This window comes from Agrilus planipennis, unplaced genomic scaffold (genome assembly GCF_000699045.2).
Source record: "Agrilus planipennis isolate EAB-ADULT unplaced genomic scaffold, Apla_2.0 scaffold179, whole genome shotgun sequence".
Taxonomy (NCBI): Eukaryota; Metazoa; Arthropoda; class Insecta; order Coleoptera; family Buprestidae; genus Agrilus; species Agrilus planipennis.
In genome coordinates, this window is record NW_020438885.1 from 279,958 (window position 1) to 302,617 (window position 22,660).

Here is a 22,660-nt window from a genome sequence, read left to right on the forward strand (position 1 = left end):
TAAGGAATTATTTTCAAATAATAATTATTACGTAATATATAAAAGTTATATTATATAGTTTATTACGTAAATTATATATTTTGTACATCTGAATGTATCCAAATACATTTTAAACACAAATTTTTAAAGAAACTGCCTTATTAACATAATGGAAATGAAAATTAAACCAGAAAAATTAAATAAAAGACGCTTTCGTAATTAAAATTTTAATCGATTAGTATCTGTTTTAGAGTTTTACAACGATCTGGCAACGATGCATATTACAAGAGGATAGCAATTTCGTCATGACAAGTGACTAATTTTTACATCAAAAATGGCGAATGTTGTGCATGTTGTGTATTTTCACTAAACACTTTCATTGTTATTATGTTTGGTTATGGGTAATCGTAAACACTTTTGTTAAATAATTGTGACTTCAAATTGTATATTTACGTTTTCTGTTCCTTAACAGAAAAAAAAATGACGACTGACAAAATTAAAGTTGCTGTCAGGGTCCGTCCTTTCAACAGGAGAGGTGAGTACAATGAATAATGTAAGTAGTATTTAATTACGAATATCAAGTTGAGAATAAGTGATTGTTCGTTATAAAGAAATGCAGTTTTTTTATTGTTATTCGCTGCGGATGTTCCAAATGAGAATATTCATGTTATTATTGACATACTACTTATGACATCAGGGTAATTAATTTTGTTTATTTTAGAAATAGAATTAGGAACACAATGTGTTGTGGAAATGAAAAAACAGCAAACCGTCCTCCAACAACCCTCTGGTCTGGACAAATTAGACAGGTAATAAAATAACACGTTTTAGTTGTAGTTTTCATTAAACCAAGTATACTGTTTCACTATCTGACATTACTACTGTATCATCACACTTCACAATTAATTAAATTTTACTCCTTGTAGTCTTTGTAAATAAGAATAGCACTGTAATTATATTACTTATTGATAAGTTGACAAAGAAGAGTTAATAAATTTAATGATATTCTAGTGAATAATCTAGAAATAGTTTTTTCATAATATCATTAGCTTTATTTTAAAGTTTATCTTTCAAAAGTATTTATATATGCATTCTACAATACATTCTTCATTGAATCATTAATTTGCATGGTTTATGAAGTTAGTTTGATGTTAATATCTTCTTATATTTGTATGTATTATAGAAAACAGCCCAAGACATTTGCTTTCGATCATTGTTTTGATTCTATTGATCCAAGTAGAGATAACTATGCATCACAAGAAAATGTATTTGACTGTTTGGGTCGTGATATATTGGATAATGCATTTCAAGGCTACAATGCATGCATTTTTGCATATGGACAAACAGGTAAACTGTAAAAGCTTAATGTTATATAATTTTTATTCTTTTTTGTATATGCCAATAATTCATGAATTAATTATAGGCTCGGGAAAGTCCTATACTATGATGGGAACCCAAAATTGTAAGGGTATTATACCGCGTCTATGTGATAGTTTATTTGATCTCATTGCTAAACGACAAAGTGATGAACTTTCATACAAAGTTGAAGTTAGCTATATGGAAATATACAATGAAAAGGTTAATATAAGTCATTAAAGTCGCATTATTTTCATAAATAACTGAAAATTTCTGTAGGTGCATGATTTATTAGATCCTACAACCACAAAGCAATCATTAAAAGTGAGAGAACATAATGTTTTGGGGCCCTATGTAGATGGTTTGTCCCAATTAGCAGTAAAGTCATTTGAAGTAAGTAGAAACCTAATTATTCAAAAGAATTTAAAGATTAAATATATTTGTTATTATAAGGACATTGATAACTTAATGGCAGAAGGAAATAAATCTAGGACAGTTGCTGCTACAAATATGAATAGCGAATCATCGAGATCACATGCTGTATTTACAGTTATTTTAACACAGACCCTTACAGATACTAAAACAGGTGTGAGTGGTGAGAAAGTGAGCCGAATGTCCCTTGTGGACCTTGCCGGTTCGGAACGGGCTGTGAAAACGGGGGCTGTGGGGGAAAGATTAAAGGAAGGTTCTAATATTAATAAGTAAGTGTTCAATATTCTTTTTTGGATTTCAATCTAACGAAAGCGCTTTCTAGATCATTAACTACCTTGGGTCTAGTCATTTCAAAGTTAGCAGATCAATCTTCAGGGAAAAACAAAGATAAGTTTGTTCCATATCGCGATTCAGTTTTAACATGGCTCCTTAAGGACAATTTAGGCGGTAATAGTAAGACAGTAATGGTAGCCACAATCTCTCCTGCTGCTGACAATTTTGAAGAAACGTTATCAACATTAAGATATGCAGACAGGGCCAAGAGAATTGTTAATCATGCTGTTGTTAATGAGGATCCAAATGCTAGAATAATTAGGGAATTACGACAGGAAGTAGAGACCTTAAAAGAAATGTTAAAACATGCCACTGGTTCACCCGACATATACAAAAAGTTAAATGAAAGTGAAAAATTATATAAAGAGATGTCTCAAACCTGGGAAGAAAAGTTAGAGAAAACAGAGCGCATTCAAAGTGAAAGACAACAAGCATTGGAAAAAATGGGAATTAGCGTACAAGATTCAGGGATAAAAGTAGAAAAAAATAAATATTACTTGGTTAATTTAAATGCTGATCCATCACTCAACGAATTACTTGTGTATTACCTCAAAGTATGACGACGTTTTTCTCTGTTTGAAAAATGTAATTTACTTTTCTATATTTCAAGGAAAAGACAATTGTTGGCAGTAAAGATGCAGATATACAATTGTCAGGTTTGGGAATTCAGCCTGAACATTGTATAATGACTATAGAGGATGGTGGTTTATTTATGGAGCCTCTTGCCAATGCACGGTCATTTGTTAACGGATCTCAAATTACTACTCGTACAGTTCTTAAAAATGGCGATAGAATCGTGTGGGGGAATCACCATTTCTTCCGTGTCAATTGCCCTAAAGTTTGTAAGTATTCCATATCAGGAAAGTTTTAAATAATTATTTCACTGTTCTTTAGCCTCTGAACCGCAAACTCCTGCCCAATATATTGATTATAACTTTGCTAGAGAAGAACTAATGCTCAATGAACTCAGTAATGATCCTATTCAAGCGGCTATTGCTAGACTTGAAAAGCAGCATGAAGAGGATAAACAAGGTACAAAAATAATATGATTACTCTATAACAAACATTAAAAACTAATTTTTGTTGTTTTGAATTTATAACTTACTATTAAAATTTTTCCAGTTGCTCTAGAAAAACAACGATTAGAATATGAAAGACAGTTTCAGCAGTTGAGAAATATAATGTCACCTACTACCCCATACCCTCCTTACTCCTACGACCCGCTGAGATTTGTCAAACCAGCCCCATGTACCCCCACCACGCAAATGAGAGTTGAGAAATGGGCACAAGAGAGAGATGAAATGTTCAAAAGGAGCATAGGTCAGCTTAAAGCTGATATTGTGAGGGCCAATGCACTTGTACAAGAAGCAAACGTTCTTGCAGAAGAAATGGGAAGACAAACTAGATTCAGTGTGACATTGCAAATTCCTCCTGCAAATTTGAGTCCAAACAGAAAGGTACAACAAAAGAAAATATTTTGTAACTTTAAATAATTTTGAAATTCTTGCTTGATTGTTACAGAAAGGATCATTTGTAAGTGAACCTGCTATATTGGTGAAACGGGTAAATTCTCCCAGTCAGGTGTGGAGTATGGAAAAATTGGAAAACAAGTTGATTGATATGAGAGAACTTTATGAAGAAAGGAAAGAACATAACATTCCTCTCAGAGATCCAATTCCTCCAAACTGTATGGATCCGTTCTATGAGTCCCAGGAACACCATAATCTTATAGGCGTAGCTAATATATTTTTAGAGGCTCTGTTTCATGATGTTAGATTAGACTATCACACTCCCATTATTAGTCAACAGGGAGAAGTAGCTGGGCGGTTACAGGTACGTGAAAATGCCGCTTGACTTCCATTATGCATGATATTACATAATAAAATGGCACTGTTTTGTTTATCACTGAATTAAAAAAAAATCAATGATACGATTCACTTTTTATATAACTGTTACATGTTTAACTCTGTATGGTTGTTTTTTCTTCCTTACCACAACAAAAAATGTTTTTGTTATCCAAGGTGGAACTGAGTCGTGTTGCTGGTATGCTCCCTCAAGACAGGATATGTGAAGCAGCTTCAGACAGCTCAAGTGACAGCACATATGATGACGATGACATTAATACCAGTAATCAAATAACTTGTCGCGTCCACATTAAGCAAGCTTCGGGTCTACCCTTATCTTTGTCACATTTTGTGTTTTGCCAGTATACTTTCTGGAACCACCCTGATCCTATTGTTGTTCCGCCCCCTGTTGACCCAGAATTGCACGAGAATGTCTTCAATCCTGGTCAAAAAGATACCATGACATTCCGATTTGACCATGTCAAAGATTTTACTGTTCCTATTACAGAAGAGTTCGTAGAACACTGTGCAGAAGGTGCTCTTTCGATAGAGGTTTGGGGACATCGAAGTGCCGGATTCACCCGAACAAAACCAGGTTGGGAAGTAGAACAGCAACAACTGGCTAAAGCCCGTTCGTTGGCCGATCGGTGGTCAGAACTTACAAGAAAGATTGAATTATGGGTTGAAATACAAGAACTTAATGATCAAGGCGAATATGCTCCAGTTGAGGTAACAAACAAAGGCGATACTTGTACAGGAGGTGTTTATCAATTACGTCAAGGTCAGCAGAGACGTATACAAGTCAGAGTTAAACCCGTTCAAAACTCGGGAACTTTGCCGATTATTTGCCAATCAATTGTAAAAGTAGAAGTTGGGAGCATTTTAGTGCGTTCTCGACTCCAAAAACAGCTTGATTCCTATCAAGATGAAGATCTTGCCACTTTAAGGGAAAAATGGAGTGAAGCGTTAATGAGAAGACGGCAGTATTTAGATCAGCAGATCAAGAAACTTATAGATAAAACAAATAAAACAGAACAAGATATAGAAAGAGAACAAAGTCTGGTTAATCAATGGGTCAATCTTACTGAAGAAAGGAATGCTGTATTAGTACCTACACCAGGTTCTGGAATACCTGGAGCACCTGCCGTTTGGGACCCACCATTGGGCATGGAATCGTATGTTCCCGTTTTGTTCCTCGATTTGAATGGTTAGTTAATTCCTAAACTCTTTAAAATAGTATTTTTAACAAAATCATTTTTAGCTGATGATTTATCTACACATAAATCAGGCGAGGAAGTAACAGTTGCCGGTTTAAACTCCATCTTGCCTAAAGAGATAACAAGTGTGTTTTACAGTTTACATATCTTGCAGCATTTGGAAAAAGATGTTTGTGCCGTTGTTTCTTGGGACTCATCAATTCATGATAGTATTCATTTAAATAAAATAACCGAACGTAAGCCCCTTTAATTAGATTTTTACATTGCCGTAAATTTAATTAAAAAGGTGTAAGTGTAAATTTTTAACTTTTTAGCAAACGACAGAGTTTATATGATTTTAAAGACAACTGTACGATTGTCTCATCCTGCTCCAATGGACCTTGTACTCAGGAAACGATTAGCTTTGAACATTTACAAACGCCAAAGTCTCACCGATAGAATTAAGAGGAAAATTGTTCGCACAGACATTCTAACACAAACAGGCGTTACATACGAAGTTGTCTCAAATATTCCTAAAGCTAGTGAAGAATTAGAAGACCGTGAGTCTTTGGCTCAAATTGCCGCTTCAGGAGAAGACACATCATTATGTGATGGAGAGACATATATCGGTAAGATTCTCAAAATTTTCAATAAAAACAAAAGATTCCTAAAGTTGTTTTTTCTTTTTAGAAAAATATACAAAAGGTGTAAGCGCAGTTGAAAGTATTTTGACGTTAGACCGTCTCCGACAAAGTGTTGCTGTGAAGGAACTTTTGCAAGCCAAAGGTCAACCTCTAATGCGCAAAACTGCTAGTGTACCTAACTTCTCTCAGGTAAAATTTACATATTTTATTTGTAAGTTGTTAAAACGTACTTGGTTAACTTATTTTTAAATTTAATGCTTATCAGGCTTTGGAAACTAATCAAGGGGTATGTTAATGTAATTCTATGTACCTTTATATAAAATGCGATTATATTTATAAAATATCCTTATCACAACGCCCCTACTATTGTGACTGTTATGTATACAAACAGTGATTAATGTTTTATTACAGTTGATGAGATTAGACATGAGCACAGAGTCCCTGAACATGCCTCGTTCTGAAAGCGTTACAGAACTCAATAGCGAGCCTCTGGCAGGATTACCATTGAGATCATCTAGAAGCAGTTTTTCGAAAGACCCGGATATGACACCTCCCAAACCATTTGGAATCGGTAAGCTACTTAAGTTAGTCTTGTATTTACCAATTGCACAATTATCTGTACCTATATTTAAAATATTGGGATTTTTTATCAGCAATTATAGTACATATATTATAGGAACATGAAAATATCGATTTTTCTATGTTATTTATATTAATTATAATATTGCTTGTTTATTAGACACTTGCGTCGCAACAACTGGCTCTATATATTTTTGCCAGTATCATATTTATTTGTATTAGAAGTAGACGAAGAAAAGGAGTAGCAGAGTCATTTTTAATCTATTCTGTTTGAATTTTACTATTTCAGTTCTTGTTTTCTTTTGTGGAAGCGTAGTAAGCAAAACATAAAAGTGATTGCTTATAGAGACAGCAGATTTACTATTTGTGTACTCATATTTTCTAATTATATAATACTTCATGGTATTGCAAATACGAAAAAGATAACTGTTATTCCGTTGGTGTGTGTTACTTGTTTATTTCGTGACAACATTTTAGATTTTTGATGATACAATGTATATTCTCGATTTTACTAATTGATTCTATTTTCACTGCAATCACAAGGCTCCATTCTCACAGGTAAAATGGAGGCTTGCAATTTAATATTTTAGTGGAATATTATAGGTGGAAAACGGGCTGTATATATAAGTGTAAAGTCTGCATCTGCGACACCTGTGAAATCTAAATTTTTTAAAAACAGTCTTGCCTATCTATATACATAGTAACATATATGTTCGCCTAATCGTCATATTCATTCCACAACGTCTATCATCAATTCATTTTTACTTTCAGTGACTTGATATACCTGTTTCGTATATAATTATTCGAGTTCCTTTGCATGGATTATTCTTTGAACTGGTTGTTTTTAATAGATTAGTGCAATACATAATATGAAATGTTCTGTTAAAATCCGTTAAACTTTTATAGTACAAAGTCAATGTTAATACACCGATTATATTAAAAATAATACAAAACAGCATGGGATATATATAAAGAAGCACTTGTTTACACAGTTGTTCTTAATTAAATGTAATTTTTTTCATTTTCAAAATTAATTTAAACAAATGCTTCTTTAGAAAAGGCTTGAATGTAAATTTAAAAAAGTACCAATGAGCTATTATTTAATTATTATACAGGGTGTTTTATTATGATTATCTACAATTAAGAAGATAATACAGAAAGTAATATGAATAATTTTTGCAATTGTATGTTGTTAAACATGAGAATATTTTTGTTGTAATTTATATTAATTAAAGAAGTTACACTTCACATCAACACCATTATTTTTCGTTATCACATTTTGTACATTTCATATTAATATTGAGCACTTATTCATCATTGCCACATAGTTTATATACTCCCTTGTGATGAAGTCACAGAGACCTTATGAATAAATAGAACAGTACATACCTCTGCCATTGAATCAGATACCTTTCCGTTTTAGTTACAATTGGTACTTTTTGTATGTATTGATCAGAATAAGTACTAGTTGTATTTGTATGCTGAATATGGCATGAGTAGTCTGGTAGGCAGGCATCAACAAAATAGAGTATGTGTGTTGTGGAAGACCGACCAAAATCCTCAGATTCAATGTTATTTTTATGACTCTCTTTTTTTTTTTAATTCCTATTTGTTCTTTTAAATGTAAATTTAGAAAGAATTAAAACTTAAAAGTTTGCTGTATTTAGAAGAGGGTCATAAAGGTGTATGTTTGGGTCATAGGATATGGTTAAACGTTTACAAAAAATGCATGGTAAAAATACAACTGTCTCTTTGACTTTAACTTAAATTCATATATTAACAATTTTGAAGGATTTTAAAAGGCAAACTTATACCTACTATTTGTAAATATTCGAATTTTTGATTAACAGAAAGGTTTTGAGAAACTTACAATTTTTAATTTTACAGCTCGTCCGACGTTCTTAAATTTGAGTTTAAATCTTAACTCACTGCGTTTACAACAGCCCAACAGCTGTACCAAATGTACGTTTACAATTGTAGTGAATTCATTTTGGTCGATTTTGTTTTGTTTTCGTATTTTTTTTTTTTCGTTATTTTACAATTTTCAGGTAGTTAGATGATTGGTTTTTATGTTTAATAAGTTATTATTGCTACTTTGAATCACAACATCTGTAATGATTTTTATCTTTAGTATCCCCTGCTTTAGCAGCATGTGCTTACTCTTAATTTATTTGAAAAAAATGTTCGACAGTATTGTAATTTAGAATATTTTAGTGAGTATGACCTCTCCGGCCAATCAAAAAATTGGACACAGAATGACAACTCTTCATGAAGAACAAATTCCACAACCACGAAAACATTCATTGGACCTTGATGAAATGTTGGAAGAAAAAAGTGACGACCTGGAAAGAAATGACGAAGAAAGTAGTGACAATTCAGTAAGTAATGTGGCTTCATATTCATTTTTCCTTTTTTATTAATTGTGTGAATTTTGTATCTCAAGGTTTTAAAATCAAAAAATAACATTAAAAGAGGTTTACCGACTTCGAGAACCTTAGATTCGTTGATCGAGTTGGTGCCGAAGACCGGTACTCCTTCTGTAAGTTCGAGTGGATACGGGTCACAAGCTGTGTCATCAACTAACTTATCAAGTGAAGATTCCATGTCTTTAAGAAGTGCAGAAGAAACTCCTGACCATGAGTTTAAGCATACTATTGCTGATTTAAAGCCTGTATCAGAAGTTAACGACATTAATATGGAAAAGAGCGATGAAAGTACAGAGGTAAAGAAATCGTATTTTACAGTGTGAAGAAGTAGTCTCTGAAGTACAAGTTATTGTTTCAGGAACAACTTTCTGATAATAAAACAGACGTAACTGAAAATGACGTGAGTAGTTTAAGTGACGTTGTAGAAGCAGATTCTGAGACAAGTACACATTTTAAATCATCCGGAAAAACTACTAAACGTACCAAAAATATAAAAAATTCACAACAACGTGCTTCTTTCCCTCAAGGTCGTAATACTGCTTCTGACAACAAACTTTCCAATCGTTCTGAAAGGAAAGCATCTTTATCAAATAACGGGGATAATATGAGTAGCTCCTGCGAAAAATTAGAAGGTAAGTTAAAAATTATTGCAATCAATTCAATCATTAATTGTTTCTATTTAGATGACAGTGAAGTTTCAAATTATGGTTCGAGAGCCGATTTAAATAAAATAAGCGACGTTCCAGTACCAGATTGGGTTGTTTTAGGTGAAAGCGTCCTTATAAGACCTTACAATTCATCTGGTGTGATAGCTTATATAGGCCCAACAGAGTTTGCTAACGGTACGTGGATTGGTGTTGAACTGGATGCCCCAAAAGGTAATCATTACCTGTATAATATAATTGTACTATGTATGAAATAGAACATAAATGTATGCATTTTTGTTGTAGGAAAAAATGATGGTTCTGTCCAAGGTATCCGTTATTTTTCGTGCCGCCCAAAACATGGAATGTTTGTACGAGCTGACAAACTAATTTTGGATAGGAGAGGTAGAGCCATGCGTTCCTATAAGAATGAGATTCAGAATTGCATTTCTGGAAAGGGTAAGTGACTTTTGATTTTGAAAATTATATTTATAACGAATATAACTTAGAAATGAGATTCAAATAGTGTAAAGTTATTATTATATGTATTGTAGTGGAAGTAGTGAGGAATTTAGTTGCCTTTTAAGTAAAAGTGAAATATCTTAGAAATTTTTTAGGTGAATTGCCAAGGTCTCGTTCCCGTGGAGATAGCTTAAACACCGTAGGTGTAAAACAAAGTTCTCGTGCAAAGTAGGCTTGTACATTTCACCAGTTCCCTCCATCGAACCACCCATCTATTTAATTTTTTGCGTAATGCACCGACAGCTGATTCACGGTAATAATTTAGTATTTACGTCGATTCGTTCAAAAACAGAAATAATAACAATAACAATTAGTAGCATTATATTGCAAATATTTTTGAGAGGCGTCAAGTTTTTATGGGTCGACCAATTAATTGCTTTTGGTAAACCGTCCAAATTTATGTAAATTATACGGTTAAAGTAAATAGATTTGTTGCATTGCATCCGTCGAAACCATAAATTTGAGGTCAATATTAATTGTGATTATTTATTTGCCCTTTGTTTTTTCTTTTTCTTGGGTTAGGTGAATTGTAATTGTGTAGCTCTCCAAATTATTAATTAGATAATTTTGCGCGAGAAGCTGTTTTTAGTATTTAGATCACCGCGACTACCAGGTGTTTTATAATTCTGTGGTTATTTGAATTAGTTCTGTGATATTGTTTTTTTAATGTTGTGTATTGATGGAATCGTTTGAATGGGTCATCTCTTAACTTTTCCTTATCTATANTATTCCCTCCCGGGAGGGGGTGCCGTACTTTATTCCTGAAGCCTATGTACGATTTTATTCCATACCCTTACCGAAAGTGAAGGTATTTTGCTCTTTTGTCCCTGAAATCAGGGAAAAACATCGTACATTCGGTAGATATGTAGCAAAATATTGTACTGTGTATTTTGAAATTTATGTTTCAGGAATTTATTGCTTTATTTGCAAGACAGTTTACAAGACAAATGGGATTCCTTTAAAAAAGTTTATTTAGTTATACATTGCAAAATAATTCTAATGGAATTTATTTATCTTTTTTGTACATAAATTGCATTATCCGATACGTTTTCATAAAAATATGCTTATATAAGTTTAGTTGAATCTAAGAACTACAGAATTAATATGATCATATTGAAACGAAATAAACTAAGTATCTGTTGCACAAATCCATTCCAAAAAGTTCTGTTTTTACCTCACTACAGTATATTATTTATCTTAAGGGCAATAAATGTTTTGTCAAATTTGCAAATATCCGAATTAGTTATAAAGATTTTAAAAATTATCAATGTAGCTCTAAAAGCTGTTTATTGTATATGGTAGCACTTACAACTTTTATAAAAGTAACTGCAATTAATGTCTGTTTTGCCTTTTCATCTTTTAATATTCAGTATAACAGAATTCTTTTATGAAAATGTAATTTTTTTTAACCTAAAGTGTATTGGAATTTTGTGTATTTGACAAAATATTTTTTCAGAAGAGGGTACAATACTAACTATTACTTTTGCTACTAATATTACTACTGCTACTACTACTAATTTTACTTTGAAATAGACTCGGTAGTTCCTAAAATAGCACAACGTTGGAGTTTGTTAAGTAATAATATTTTGAAGTAGAGTGACTAGAATAACATATCTGACGTGTTTCACTAAGAAAAATATAAACGATATGAAACGACAACCCCATTACATGTCCCATAGATGTGATAGTCTGCAAAGTAATCAGAAAAACATCCCAGTGCTAGAATTTTTTGTATCAACTTATCGTTAGTAACTGATGAAGTGACTTGACACTGTATAAAGCCAGCCAATTTGAATATATCTTTATTCACATTCCAGCAGTTTTCTAGTCGATTCAAATAATAACTTTGTAATCAATTTGATATATTGACACATTTACCTGCTCTTTCCAGTCCCCATAACGAACATTGTAAATATCATTTGTGTTCATCTGGAGTATTGTCTCTGTCCATATTTGCTAAATAAAGTAATAATAATTATAAGAATAAATATTGTAATTACAAGATTATAGGCTGCTAATGTGAATTTACATCGGATGATGATGATAATTCATTTTTCATGTACACACATTAATTATATAAAATTGCATGTAAAGTAGTAATGAAGATGCTTTAAAATGTCTGTTGATTCAGTACAACAAAAGTAGAATTATTCTGTTCCTTGTGATTATTAAAATCAAAGGCGTTGAGCTGTAAAACTATATTTGTATAAAAAATTATATTTAAGATTTAATTTGTAAATTGCACTTTTATATAGTTAATTATTTATTGCAACTAAGTTTGGTTTATCTTGTTGTAATTTTTGCGAAGGTTGTATTTATACATACACCTAATGACACATTCTTATTGCATGTTCGGGCATTGCATTGTATGTACTTACTTTTTAAACGCACTTCAATATATACACATATTAGAATTAGCCATGGTTGCCTAACAATATAAGTATTTTTGTAATTATTCATCTATTTAAACCAGCCTTTTAATGTAATTTATTTTGCCTTTACAATGGGTTTGTTGTACATTTTGTTTAAGCTGCATAATAGTAATTTTATTCTGTAAATTTTGTTGTTAACTTTTATATCTATACCATTAAATTATTACTTTCTGTTTACAGTTGCTATATATTTTTACCAATAAAACTACACGAAAACAGATGGTTCTTTCATTTTTACTTAACAAATACCTACATTTTTAGCCTTTTACCTGTATTAGATTTATAGTAACATACTAATTTAGTTTATTTTTCTATTTTATATATTGTAAACTAATTAATTAATCGTCAACAAAAAGTTCAAATATGACTATACCAGTAAATACAAGCAGACATTACCCATATCTTACATAAGGTAAGAATTTTAAATTTATTAAAAATAAATATTTGTGGATTTGATGATGTAAATACTTGTATTTTGTTTGTGAAAATTCTTAAGCACATTCAATCCCTTAACGGAATAAACATTTAACCAGAAAGAGAAGACTCTAAACTTTGTGGTTATTTTATTAGATTCAAATTTGAAATTTTCGCGCTTACATTTGTAAAAGTTGGCATTGAAAACCTAAAATAAACTTACTACTCGTTTCTGATTGGCCGGTCAACAATGGTCCTTTCAAGTGACGCTATTCTCGTATAATCTACTTTCTCGAAATTATCTCTGCAATTTTTGGAGATTTTTGATAATAAAAGTGCGATACGACGATTTATGACCTTTTCAGAAGCCTATCTCTAACCATCCCTCAATATCAAATTATTATTTTTCAGTGGAAGAAATACAAATCGTAAAAAAAGATTTAAAAAAATTTTATCAAAACGCGTTCATTAAATGGTCAACTACCCGAGGTATGTATTTTTTTATTTCACCCTGAAATGATTTTCGTTATTTTTTAAGATAAACTTTCAATAATATAACCCATGCCATGACAAATATTAAAAATGATAAAAACTATAAACATTTTATTGATAACAAACTAAATTCATGAGTTTTTGCAAACCGACACTAATACCACGATTTTATTCATGTATTTGTGGATATTAAAGTGGTAATTTAAAATAATTTTCATACCTGGGCCTCTTCGTAATAAGTCAATACAGACACAACAAATTGCAGGTATTCTGTTATGAAAACCTTTTCTAAATGCCATGAAAAACAGACTTTCACTTCTTGTTTTAGTTACATGAAGTTTGTATTTTATAAAGTTGCTCATTTTGAAAATCACGTGAAATATGAAGATTTCTATTATATTCTCTCTCCAATTTACTTCTTTTTTTATGAAACAAAAGTATACAAAGCACTAATGAAGGAAGATATTCTAATGTCAACTATTAAATCCTTTTACAAGACAGTAATTTGTTTTTCACTGGTATCTATAAAACAATTGAAAACTTCTTAGAAGTATAAAGTGACAGCTTTTCATTGCTTTATCTTATAAAATCATAATACATTTTCCGTGTTTTTATAGCATATAGTTAGAATGGAAATTAGAATTTTTAATGTAAAGACTTCCTTAACGTATCAGCAACACCCACCCAAAATGACTATAGAATGATTTAACAACCTGAAGTTTAAAATTTCCTTCAATGCACAGAAATTAGGACTTTCTTGTTAAGGATTTCACCCTCTTTCATGACATAATAATGTAAGAATTTTAGAGAATTGTTAATTTTAATAATTAATTAAAAAAATGGTGACTTTAACTTTACACTTTGCAATTCAGTTGCTTTTATGAAGTAAAATGAAAAAGAAATTGCAACATATTGTAAATACAATCAAACTGCAAAAAATTGTACAATTTCTTTCTAATTACAATGCACAACATTCAATCATTTCTTTTTACTTATTCTCAAAAACTATATTGATTGTATTTTCTCACCAATTCAGGTGCCCTCCATAAAATAAAAGCATATGAAGTAGTAAACATGATATGTTAATAATTTCATTTTATTGCTATCTTACTATATCAATTTCAAATACATTTTCTGTATCTTTATAGCAGTTGGACTGAAAATTATACTACTTTGAAGTAATGGCAACGCTTACACAAACTGGGAGGACGGATTCAGCTTGTACGGGCTTTTCCTTTAATACAAAGGAAGTAGGACCTTCTTGCATTTTTGATGAGGCTTCTATTCACACTTTACTATTCCCTACATAAGGTACAAATATTACAAAATTAATCATTACCGAATAGATTTTTTGTTTTTACAATAATTTCGTTTTCACTGTTTTACGTTCAATATAAAACAAATAAGTTCAATTACATCAAGACGTATGGAAATTTCGATTTATTTTATAACTTTTCAGAACACAAAACCAATTAAGTGTTCCAATTTTAAATAAACCCTAAATTACTTATTTTAAATGTTTATAAATTGAAATATTACATTAACATTGTAACACATACCTCTCCAATAAAAGGCAAACCATTTCAAACAACCCCTGATCAGGTAAAATAAACAAACTGATTCAACTGAGAGCAAAACAAATTTTAATTAAATTACTACCCAAATACGATAAAAATTAGATTAACTTTTGGTAAAATTAAATGTATAATAAAAAAGGCACTAAAAATACTTTAGTGTTAAATACTAATTTACTGCCCATTCAAGGTTAATTCCAAAAACTTTTATATTTTAAAACAAGGGACTTCAAATTCCAAATAGGCAATTGTCGGTAAAGTCCCTAATGCTATCAACCCACAACGCACTCTATGCTAAAGAAACAAACTTTGGAAGAATTCCTTCCTTTACGCATTCCAGAAGATGTCCCTCCATTCATAAATGACATAAAGGGTATTTCGAAAGATGATCAAAAACTTAATAAAAGCTGCTAAAAATTGATACAATCATTATATGTTATTTTCATTTATTTAATTAAAAATAATTAGTAGATTCTGATATACGTCTTTCAATGGCAATTGTTTAAAGTTTCTTTATGACAATACTTCTATAAGTGCATTTTCCAGTTACATTAATTATTTATTGGTAAAGAGTATAATCATTATTATTACAACCAACGAAAGTAACACTTAACGAGTTGTTATTAATTAGCCTTTATTGTTTCAGAATTATAACGTACCATGTTTAAAGATAACAATTAGATAATTACCAATTAAAGAATGTTTGAGAAGTTACGGATGTTTAGGGTTGACCAAAGCATCGTCATACCTATTCCAGAAGAGCCTCAGTTTTGATGGAGGGTGATATCATTTTGAAACCGACGAATTTGCGAGGGTGCTGGAAGGTCTCAACCAACGAGGCACAGAAACTGAAGGAAAGGTATGGTGAAACTTTTTTCTTTTTATTGCTTAGAATATTTCCATTCAATTGCGTTCTTTGTTTCTGGCTAACAGAATACAATACTGGGGGTGGTAGAAGGCATCAAGTGATGAAGATGAAGAAGTCCTTGCAGTTATGTACGTGTTTTTACAAGAGGACCTTCATCCTAGACCAGCATGGATTTTATAAATAATACAATGGTTGTTATGAAACCATCTTTCTGGTTTAGATTTTGAGTATACCAGTAAATTTGATTACAAGCTGTTGTTTACCTTCTCAGGTGCCTACTGACGTACAGCCTTTTCTTTTGTTTAAGGCCAGTCTGAGTTTGTTATGTGTTCGAATCGTTTTAATGTATCTTACAATGATACTATTTTCGCGAAAAGTTGGTGGCGTTCGTGTACGGTAGTGAAATGTAGTGTGTAAGTGTTAGTGTGTGTAATGGATAGTAATGGAATGGTTTGATTGATGGTTATACCCCCTCCTTCCATCCAACTGCTCCCACTCAGCTTCGAGAGGATGAGGACCCTGGACATCCAACGCTGGATAGATTAAGGTTTCGGTGAACCCTAGTTAGGTCTAGCCGACGCCTCAAAGTAAGTCACTAATGAATATTGTATCAAATAGACCTGAGTGGCAAGTTTTATATTTCCATTTTTATTTCTTTGGGGCTAATATGATTTTTGCGCTCAATAAGATAAGTTACAAACTGTAACTTAGTGTATTATTGGGCTCCACTGCTGGTCCATTATTATCCAATTTAATCTCCACGTGTTAGGGACCGACGTATGCAGGTGTTGCGCCTGTAACGTCAAACTTTGATTTTTATTTGGGTTTTATTGTGATTGTCAGCTGCTGTTTTAGATCCTTTACACCTTATTTATTACGATATATATTAGTTGTTATTTTTTGCTGAGATAGGCTCGAAGATGGAGAACATTTAAAATTGTGATTATCTGATTACAAAACATACATCGAGGTTTGTCTACGCAGTCGTTTGGGTGTTGTGTTCCACATACATATATACCGCGTACACACATTTATTTTTTACAGGTTTGTTATGTATTATGTGTGTTTACTTGTCACTCGTTGGGTCTATTTGAATTTTTTTTCAGCTAGTGTACCCATACCTACATACACATTTAATGGTGTAGTGAGGAAGACGTTGTTGCTGAAATCGTAATAAAGTTCTAGGGGTTCGCGAATCGGTTCAGAGTTGGCGCCAAATTAAAGAATGAAATCTTAATCTTGCAATTAGAATTTTTTAAAAACTGACGAACATTTAAAATTTTCTTTTTATTTAAATTAATTTAGTTTTTAATTTTGCAACTACTTTTTTCCTGTTTAATGATTAATTTAAAAATGAACCAAGCTTAGATACCAATATTTAATTCAGTAGAAATGTTGTTCATGTTCATTTTTGAATTAGGTCATTTTTAAATTTGCAATTTCTTTTCCATGTGTTCGTCCAAAAGGCATTCGAATACTCACAAATTTTTAATTTAATTTCATCCACTTCACACTTCATAACACTTGCATTTTTACATTCAAAAATAGGTATGTTAAAGTAAAACTTTTAAATTTTACCCACCTAAAACACACAGGCTCATACACACACACGCTCAAACTCACGCTCGTAATAGATAAAAAGGATTAACTTAAACATCAACATTAATTTAGATATATATTTATCACAATCTAAACTTAATAATTACCTCAACATGGTAACTTATGAAGTAAGTACATACTATACCTACCACCATTATATTATTATATTTTACCTTTTACTAATGTAACTCTAAATTTATTTCAGCATGAAAGGTAAGTAAAATACTTTACATCCAAACAAATACCTTTTAAACGATGATACTAACATTATTACCTATTTTTTTTTTCAGCTTTTCCTGGAGCATCATTTCCACATTTTTTTTCCATTCCTTCTCTTCTGTCTTCAGAAGAGAAAGTATATCAAACAATTAACACAATCACACACGATCACACAATTCGTTAAAGTCGCCATCGAAGTTTTTCTCTTTTAAACTTCGTCATGTTATTATTTATTTGTCGTTAAAATATTAATTCTCCATCCTTTTAAAAACCTTAAATAGTTTTGTCGTGGTTCTGTTGTCCTACGTCTCGATTCGTTGCAGATTGGTTGTATATTTAGGGCAACAGTCTCCTCAGTTCTCTATCAAAAGTGGTTCGAGGGTACATTTTGCGATATGCATCCGTCATCAATATCGAATATTGAATTGATTACAAAAATATAATGTTAAGCGGAACGTTGATACAAATCCAGCGAGTTGTATAGTACTTACGCATCAAGGGAAGAAAGTGCGGTATTCCCTCCCGGGAGGGGGTGCCGTACTTTATTCCTGAAGCCTATGTACGATTTTATTCCATACCCTTACCGAAAGTGAAGGTATTTTGCTCTTTTGTCCCTGAAATCAGGGAAAAACATCGTACATTCGGTAGATATGTAGCAAAATATTGTACTGTGTATTTTGAAATTTATGTTTCAGGAATTTATTGCTTTATTTGCAAGACAGTTTACAAGACAAATGGGATTCCTTTAAAAAAGTTTATTTAGTTATACATTGCAAAATAATTCTAATGGAATTTATTTATCTTTTTTGTACATAAATTGCATTATCCGATACGTTTTCATAAAAATATGCTTATATAAGTTTAGTTGAATCTAAGAACTACATATGTACTAAAAATATAAAATCTTTAACGAGGTACATAACAAATAACACCTTTGGTCTTAAATTTACTGGCAATGGCAATGTTTTAGTTAAAATGGCGCATCGAGATTTTTTTATTTAATTAATATACTTACATTTATTTAGTAATAAGTACACTTTATCGCGACTTCTGAGAGCATTGCTGTTTTTATCAGCATGATTAAATCGAATCTATAAGTACAACACATTTCGATCACAGAAGTATTTAATTCTTAACGTTATTACGTGGAATTAACAGTGTAACTAACAAGCATTCTTAATTTCCTAGTGCATCCTTTGCAAGATTCAACATATGTAAATATTTTTCAAGTTAAATTAACATGAATATCACTGGAAAATAAACATCTACCCGTAAAAAAAAAACTATATATTACTTAGGTAATTGGTTAGCGGTGTTCTTGTAGTTACATATTTTCTATAAATATATTAATAATAAAATTAAGTTTTACGCAAATGCATAAAAATAATACCGTGAAATCGTAATAAGTCTAACAGTTTTCCAGGTCACTTTTTAATGTACTCTTTTTTACCATGGTGTCCAATTCTTTACTTTTATCCTTCTTCTTAATAAACGGATAGAAAATCCATAATGATGCACCCGCTATTAAAATTAGCCCCAGCCAAAAGAACATGGACGTATAAGAACGATCAATTTCGAACCAAAGACCACAAATAGGAGGACCAATAAGTTGTAAAACACCGTTTACAAAAAGGGAAATTCCGTATGACGATTGTATTTTTTCGGTCCCTAAAAGATCAGCCATTATGACCGTTGTTATCCCTACGTAAACCCCAGAAGCTAGACCAAAAACAGCACAGAATGTACTTAAAATAATATAATTAGCAGAGAAAGGCAAGGCTGCTAAAGAAACTCCAGAGATTAATAGTCCTCCAATAAAGTACCATTCTTTAGGGAATGACGATATATCGGAAAGGGCAGATCCACCTATTCGGCCTATTAAATCAAAAGCAGATACTATTGGGATCAACATGGTCCCTTTGGTTTTATCGTAACCCACGTCTAAGGCATACGATGGTAATAAAATGAAAAAATTTGTATAACTGATTGCATTCGTTGCATTTGAGATGAGAATAATTAAATACAGGGGATCTTTGAGGAGTGACAAGTCAAATAAACTTTTCTTTTCCTCCAATGCGTCCCCTTTACCTTTAACTGAACTGGACCGAAGACTAAAAGAAGAAGCAAATTGTTCCGGTTGTAAGGTCAGAGTGCTTCCATGGTAAGGTGTTGAGATGTATTGAAAAGAACTAGTGGAAGCATTCCTTCTTGGAGCACCGCTTCGTGACCTTCTGATTGGTGTTATTCTAGATTGCGATTGGAACACGGGAGTATTAGCCTTCTCAGGAACAGACTGCAGTGTTCCAGACATATGAAGTTGGTTCTTAGAATCATTGTGACCTATACGAGCTCTAACAATATCTTTTGAGTTAGGAACACTTATTTTACGCTCCCTACTATCTATTTGTTCCTTGTAACTTGGCACAGCAGCGCTTGAAACACTTCTTACAAATGAATTATTAAAATCATCCTGATTTTCTAAGAACGAATGTCCCGTTTGCAATAACTGAAGTGAAGCACTGTTGTCGATGGTACCAATGTATTTATCCGAAGCGACATTTGAGTCTTCTATTTCACAATCTTCCTCATCTTCTTCCGCGCCCTTTTTGACTTTCTTCATGTGCTTCTCAACGGGGTCGAAAAAGAGAGCTGCTACCCAAGTGTTTAATGTAATGGCTCCCATAATAAGGACAGTATCTCTAGAAATTTTGTTATAAACAAATACTGAAATTGCAGATAAGTTTGATATTCACCTGTAATCGTATACTTCGAGAAGAAATCGAAGTAGAGGGGGAAGTATAATAGAGCCAAACGCAGACCCTGATATACATATTCCATTAGCTAAGCCTCTTTTTTTTACGAAGTAATTTGTTACTATGTAAACGGTTGGTGGAAAGGCCAGTCCAGCTCCTGTTCCAACCAAAATTCCATAGCTTCAAAACAATGAATTAACTTATCAACTTTATTTCACAAAAACAACCAAAAGTTTTGTACCTTACGTAAAGGTAAGGTATTGATTGAGCCCAAGAACTTAATATCATACCAAGAGCTGCACATGTTCCTCCTATTAGTGTTACAGTTCTGTATGAATATTTCAACGAAAGAATCCCAGATAATGGTCCTACAATTTGTACGTATAGACAAACTATTTTAATGAATAAACGAAAAGAGAATTACCAAGGGAGCTATAAAGGAAGTAACACAAAGCTGGAATCCATGAAGCAGCTACCTGCGAAGTGTTAAAAGCTTCTAGAAATTCTACAAATAATACACCAAACGATTTTACGGTTCCTGGAACTATAATATTAACTAATGTTGACCCTAGTAGCACCAACCATCCCCAACCCCCATCTGGGGGTACAAGTTCCCAGTCTTTTTCGTCTTTTTCGTTTTCTTCTTTGATAGAAACGCCTGCAAAAATAAAAACAAATAGCATAAAACTGGGTTTAATTTTTATTGGCAATGTTTATTGCAGAATCTGGAGAGCGCTTATCTAAGCAATAAACATGTTAAGTAGATAATAGGTATTTCACATGAAATCGAGTATGTGTATAATTATTTCATTTGTGTTTGTGAATTACGCAAACATATTAAAACCTCAGGGTCTTTGTCATTCGTTATTCAACATAATTGTGGTTTCTCTCATTTAGATGTTGCGCATCATTTACAGTCTTAATTGTGTATTACTAGATTAAACTAATTTTGCTTATATTTTTTTGACAATTTAATGACTACATTTCGACGTGAATAACAAATAAATAACAAATAACTATCTACTAAATATTTAACACGACCGCAAAAGTTGAATAAACAAATCTATTATGACTATTTAGTACATTGCCAAATTGTTATTCTTTCGTAGCTTTTACGTAGATATTGCTAAATTTTTAAATACATACAAACGTACGATATACGTAGTTACATCTCGATACTTTAAAAATTAGTTAATATAAACTCATTAATTTCTTTTGCATACACTGAGTTGCATTTTTCATTAGTACCTTCTATATACATACATATGTTGACAAAAACTGTTAAACTATAAACTAATAAAGAATTAGTATCATTTTCACCCATGATTCAAATGAATTGGTTCTTATTAACAAGTAATGATTTACTAAAAAGTACGTAATATCCTTACTTTAACTTTTTTATAGTTTATATATTGGGCTTTTGTCAATAAAAAAATTTCAACAAACAATTATATATGAAAAATTGTCGAAAATTTTACTAAAATATTTTGACTGAACAATATTAAGTAATTTTTTCATATAAGTATTTGTCAAAAAAAAATTATTAATAGGTCAGTATTTTAACTGGTGTCATAAGTTACAAACTAAATTCTAGTTCTATCTAATTATCTTTAGTCCTTGAAAAAAAACCTCAATCTCAATAAATAGGTGAATCGTTGAACTTCTGTCTAATAAAGTGTTTTTTTCACCTGAATTAAAATTTCAAAATAAAAATTATATCTTTATATGCAAGTTATGCTGTATTTTGCTGGTCAATTTTAATATTTCCGCTATTTTCATAATTACCTTCAACAGTTTTATCATAAAATTTGACCTTCCTTAATTATTTCGTTACTAATAAATGTTTACACATAACAGGTTGTTTATTACTAGAGTCGTGATAAATAATTTACAGAATAGAGAAGTAAACTCATCAAATTCAAAATTTTTAACAAAAACAGTGATAATAACAACATATTGTGGTAATTAATTTACAGAATAGAAAAGTAAACTCAACAGATTCAAGTTTTAACAAAACCAGCATAATAACAAAATATCATGAGTTATCACATTCTTTTATTAAATGTATATAGCATATATATTCTATTAAATGCAACTTCAGTGTTCTCATTAAAACGTTTCAACAGATCGTGACTAAACTTAATTGCTTGTTTTTACGTAACATAAAATACATGCATTAAATCACATGATTTTTGCTATGAAATTATGAACCATTTCTTAATATGCAATATAAAAGGGATTTACTTTATTTATATATACTATAATTTAACATTTAAAACACCTTAGCCAATATATTTTTTATTAATTAAAATTAAGAGAAAAATGATTTTTAAAAAGGGAGGAACAGACTTCAA

At 31.5% G+C, this 22,660-nt stretch overlaps 2 protein-coding genes across 5 annotated transcripts in view; one reads left to right on the forward strand and one right to left on the reverse strand.

Moving 5' to 3' along the window:
- The first annotated feature begins 280 nt into the window (after positions 1 to 280).
- Positions 281 to 12,562, forward strand: LOC108740540 (kinesin-like protein KIF13A). Of its 4 annotated transcripts, none has more exons than XM_025981605.1 (23): positions 281 to 514; positions 701 to 788; positions 1,163 to 1,326; positions 1,403 to 1,557; positions 1,615 to 1,728; positions 1,789 to 2,036; positions 2,090 to 2,654; positions 2,711 to 2,942; positions 2,995 to 3,132; positions 3,223 to 3,557; positions 3,622 to 3,933; positions 4,122 to 5,151; positions 5,206 to 5,397; positions 5,476 to 5,769; positions 5,831 to 5,973; positions 6,196 to 6,355; positions 8,251 to 8,325; positions 8,578 to 8,741; positions 8,807 to 9,085; positions 9,148 to 9,421; positions 9,473 to 9,667; positions 9,740 to 9,892; positions 11,489 to 12,562. In XM_025981605.1, exons 1-23 carry the CDS (start codon positions 460 to 462, stop codon positions 11,548 to 11,550), a joined length of 5,427 nt encoding a protein of 1,808 aa, XP_025837390.1. In that variant the 5' UTR covers positions 281 to 459; the 3' UTR covers positions 11,551 to 12,562. The 4 variants fall into 4 exon arrangements, with proteins under 4 accessions (XP_025837390.1, XP_025837389.1, XP_025837391.1 ...); XM_025981604.1 differs by lacking the exon at positions 11,489 to 12,562 and adding an exon at positions 10,051 to 10,678; XM_025981607.1 differs by lacking the exon at positions 11,489 to 12,562 and adding an exon at positions 10,051 to 10,678 and having other exon boundaries at positions 441 to 532.
- A 5,769-nt stretch (positions 12,563 to 18,331) lies between these two features.
- LOC108740539 (monocarboxylate transporter 13) overlaps positions 18,332 to 22,660 on the reverse strand; it is a 6,253-nt gene continuing 1,924 nt past the window's right edge. Inside the window, exons 2-5 of the mRNA XM_018474893.2 lie at positions 20,731 to 20,964; positions 20,548 to 20,674; positions 20,307 to 20,486; positions 18,332 to 20,252 (exon numbers count right to left, since the gene is read on the reverse strand). Coding sequence (XP_018330395.1) covers positions 18,962 to 20,252; positions 20,307 to 20,486; positions 20,548 to 20,674; positions 20,731 to 20,964 — 1,832 coding nt within the window. The 3' untranslated portion in view covers positions 18,332 to 18,961. The remainder of the gene's footprint in view (positions 20,253 to 20,306; positions 20,487 to 20,547; positions 20,675 to 20,730; positions 20,965 to 22,660) is intronic.

What these genes read in the sequence shown, in the direction of transcription:
- LOC108740540 (XM_025981604.1), top strand. Translation starts at nt 460, where the DNA reads ATGACGACTGACAAAATTAAAGTTGCTGTCAGGGTCCGTCCTTTCAAC. An exon ending in CTCCTGCGAAAAATTAGAAG is followed by an intron (nt 9,422 to 9,472) that starts GTAAGTTAAAAA and finishes GTTTCTATTTAG; the next exon opens with ATGACAGTGAAGTTTCAAAT. An exon ending in GAATTGCATTTCTGGAAAGG is followed by an intron (nt 9,893 to 10,050) that starts GTAAGTGACTTT and finishes GAAATTTTTTAG; the next exon opens with GTGAATTGCCAAGGTCTCGT.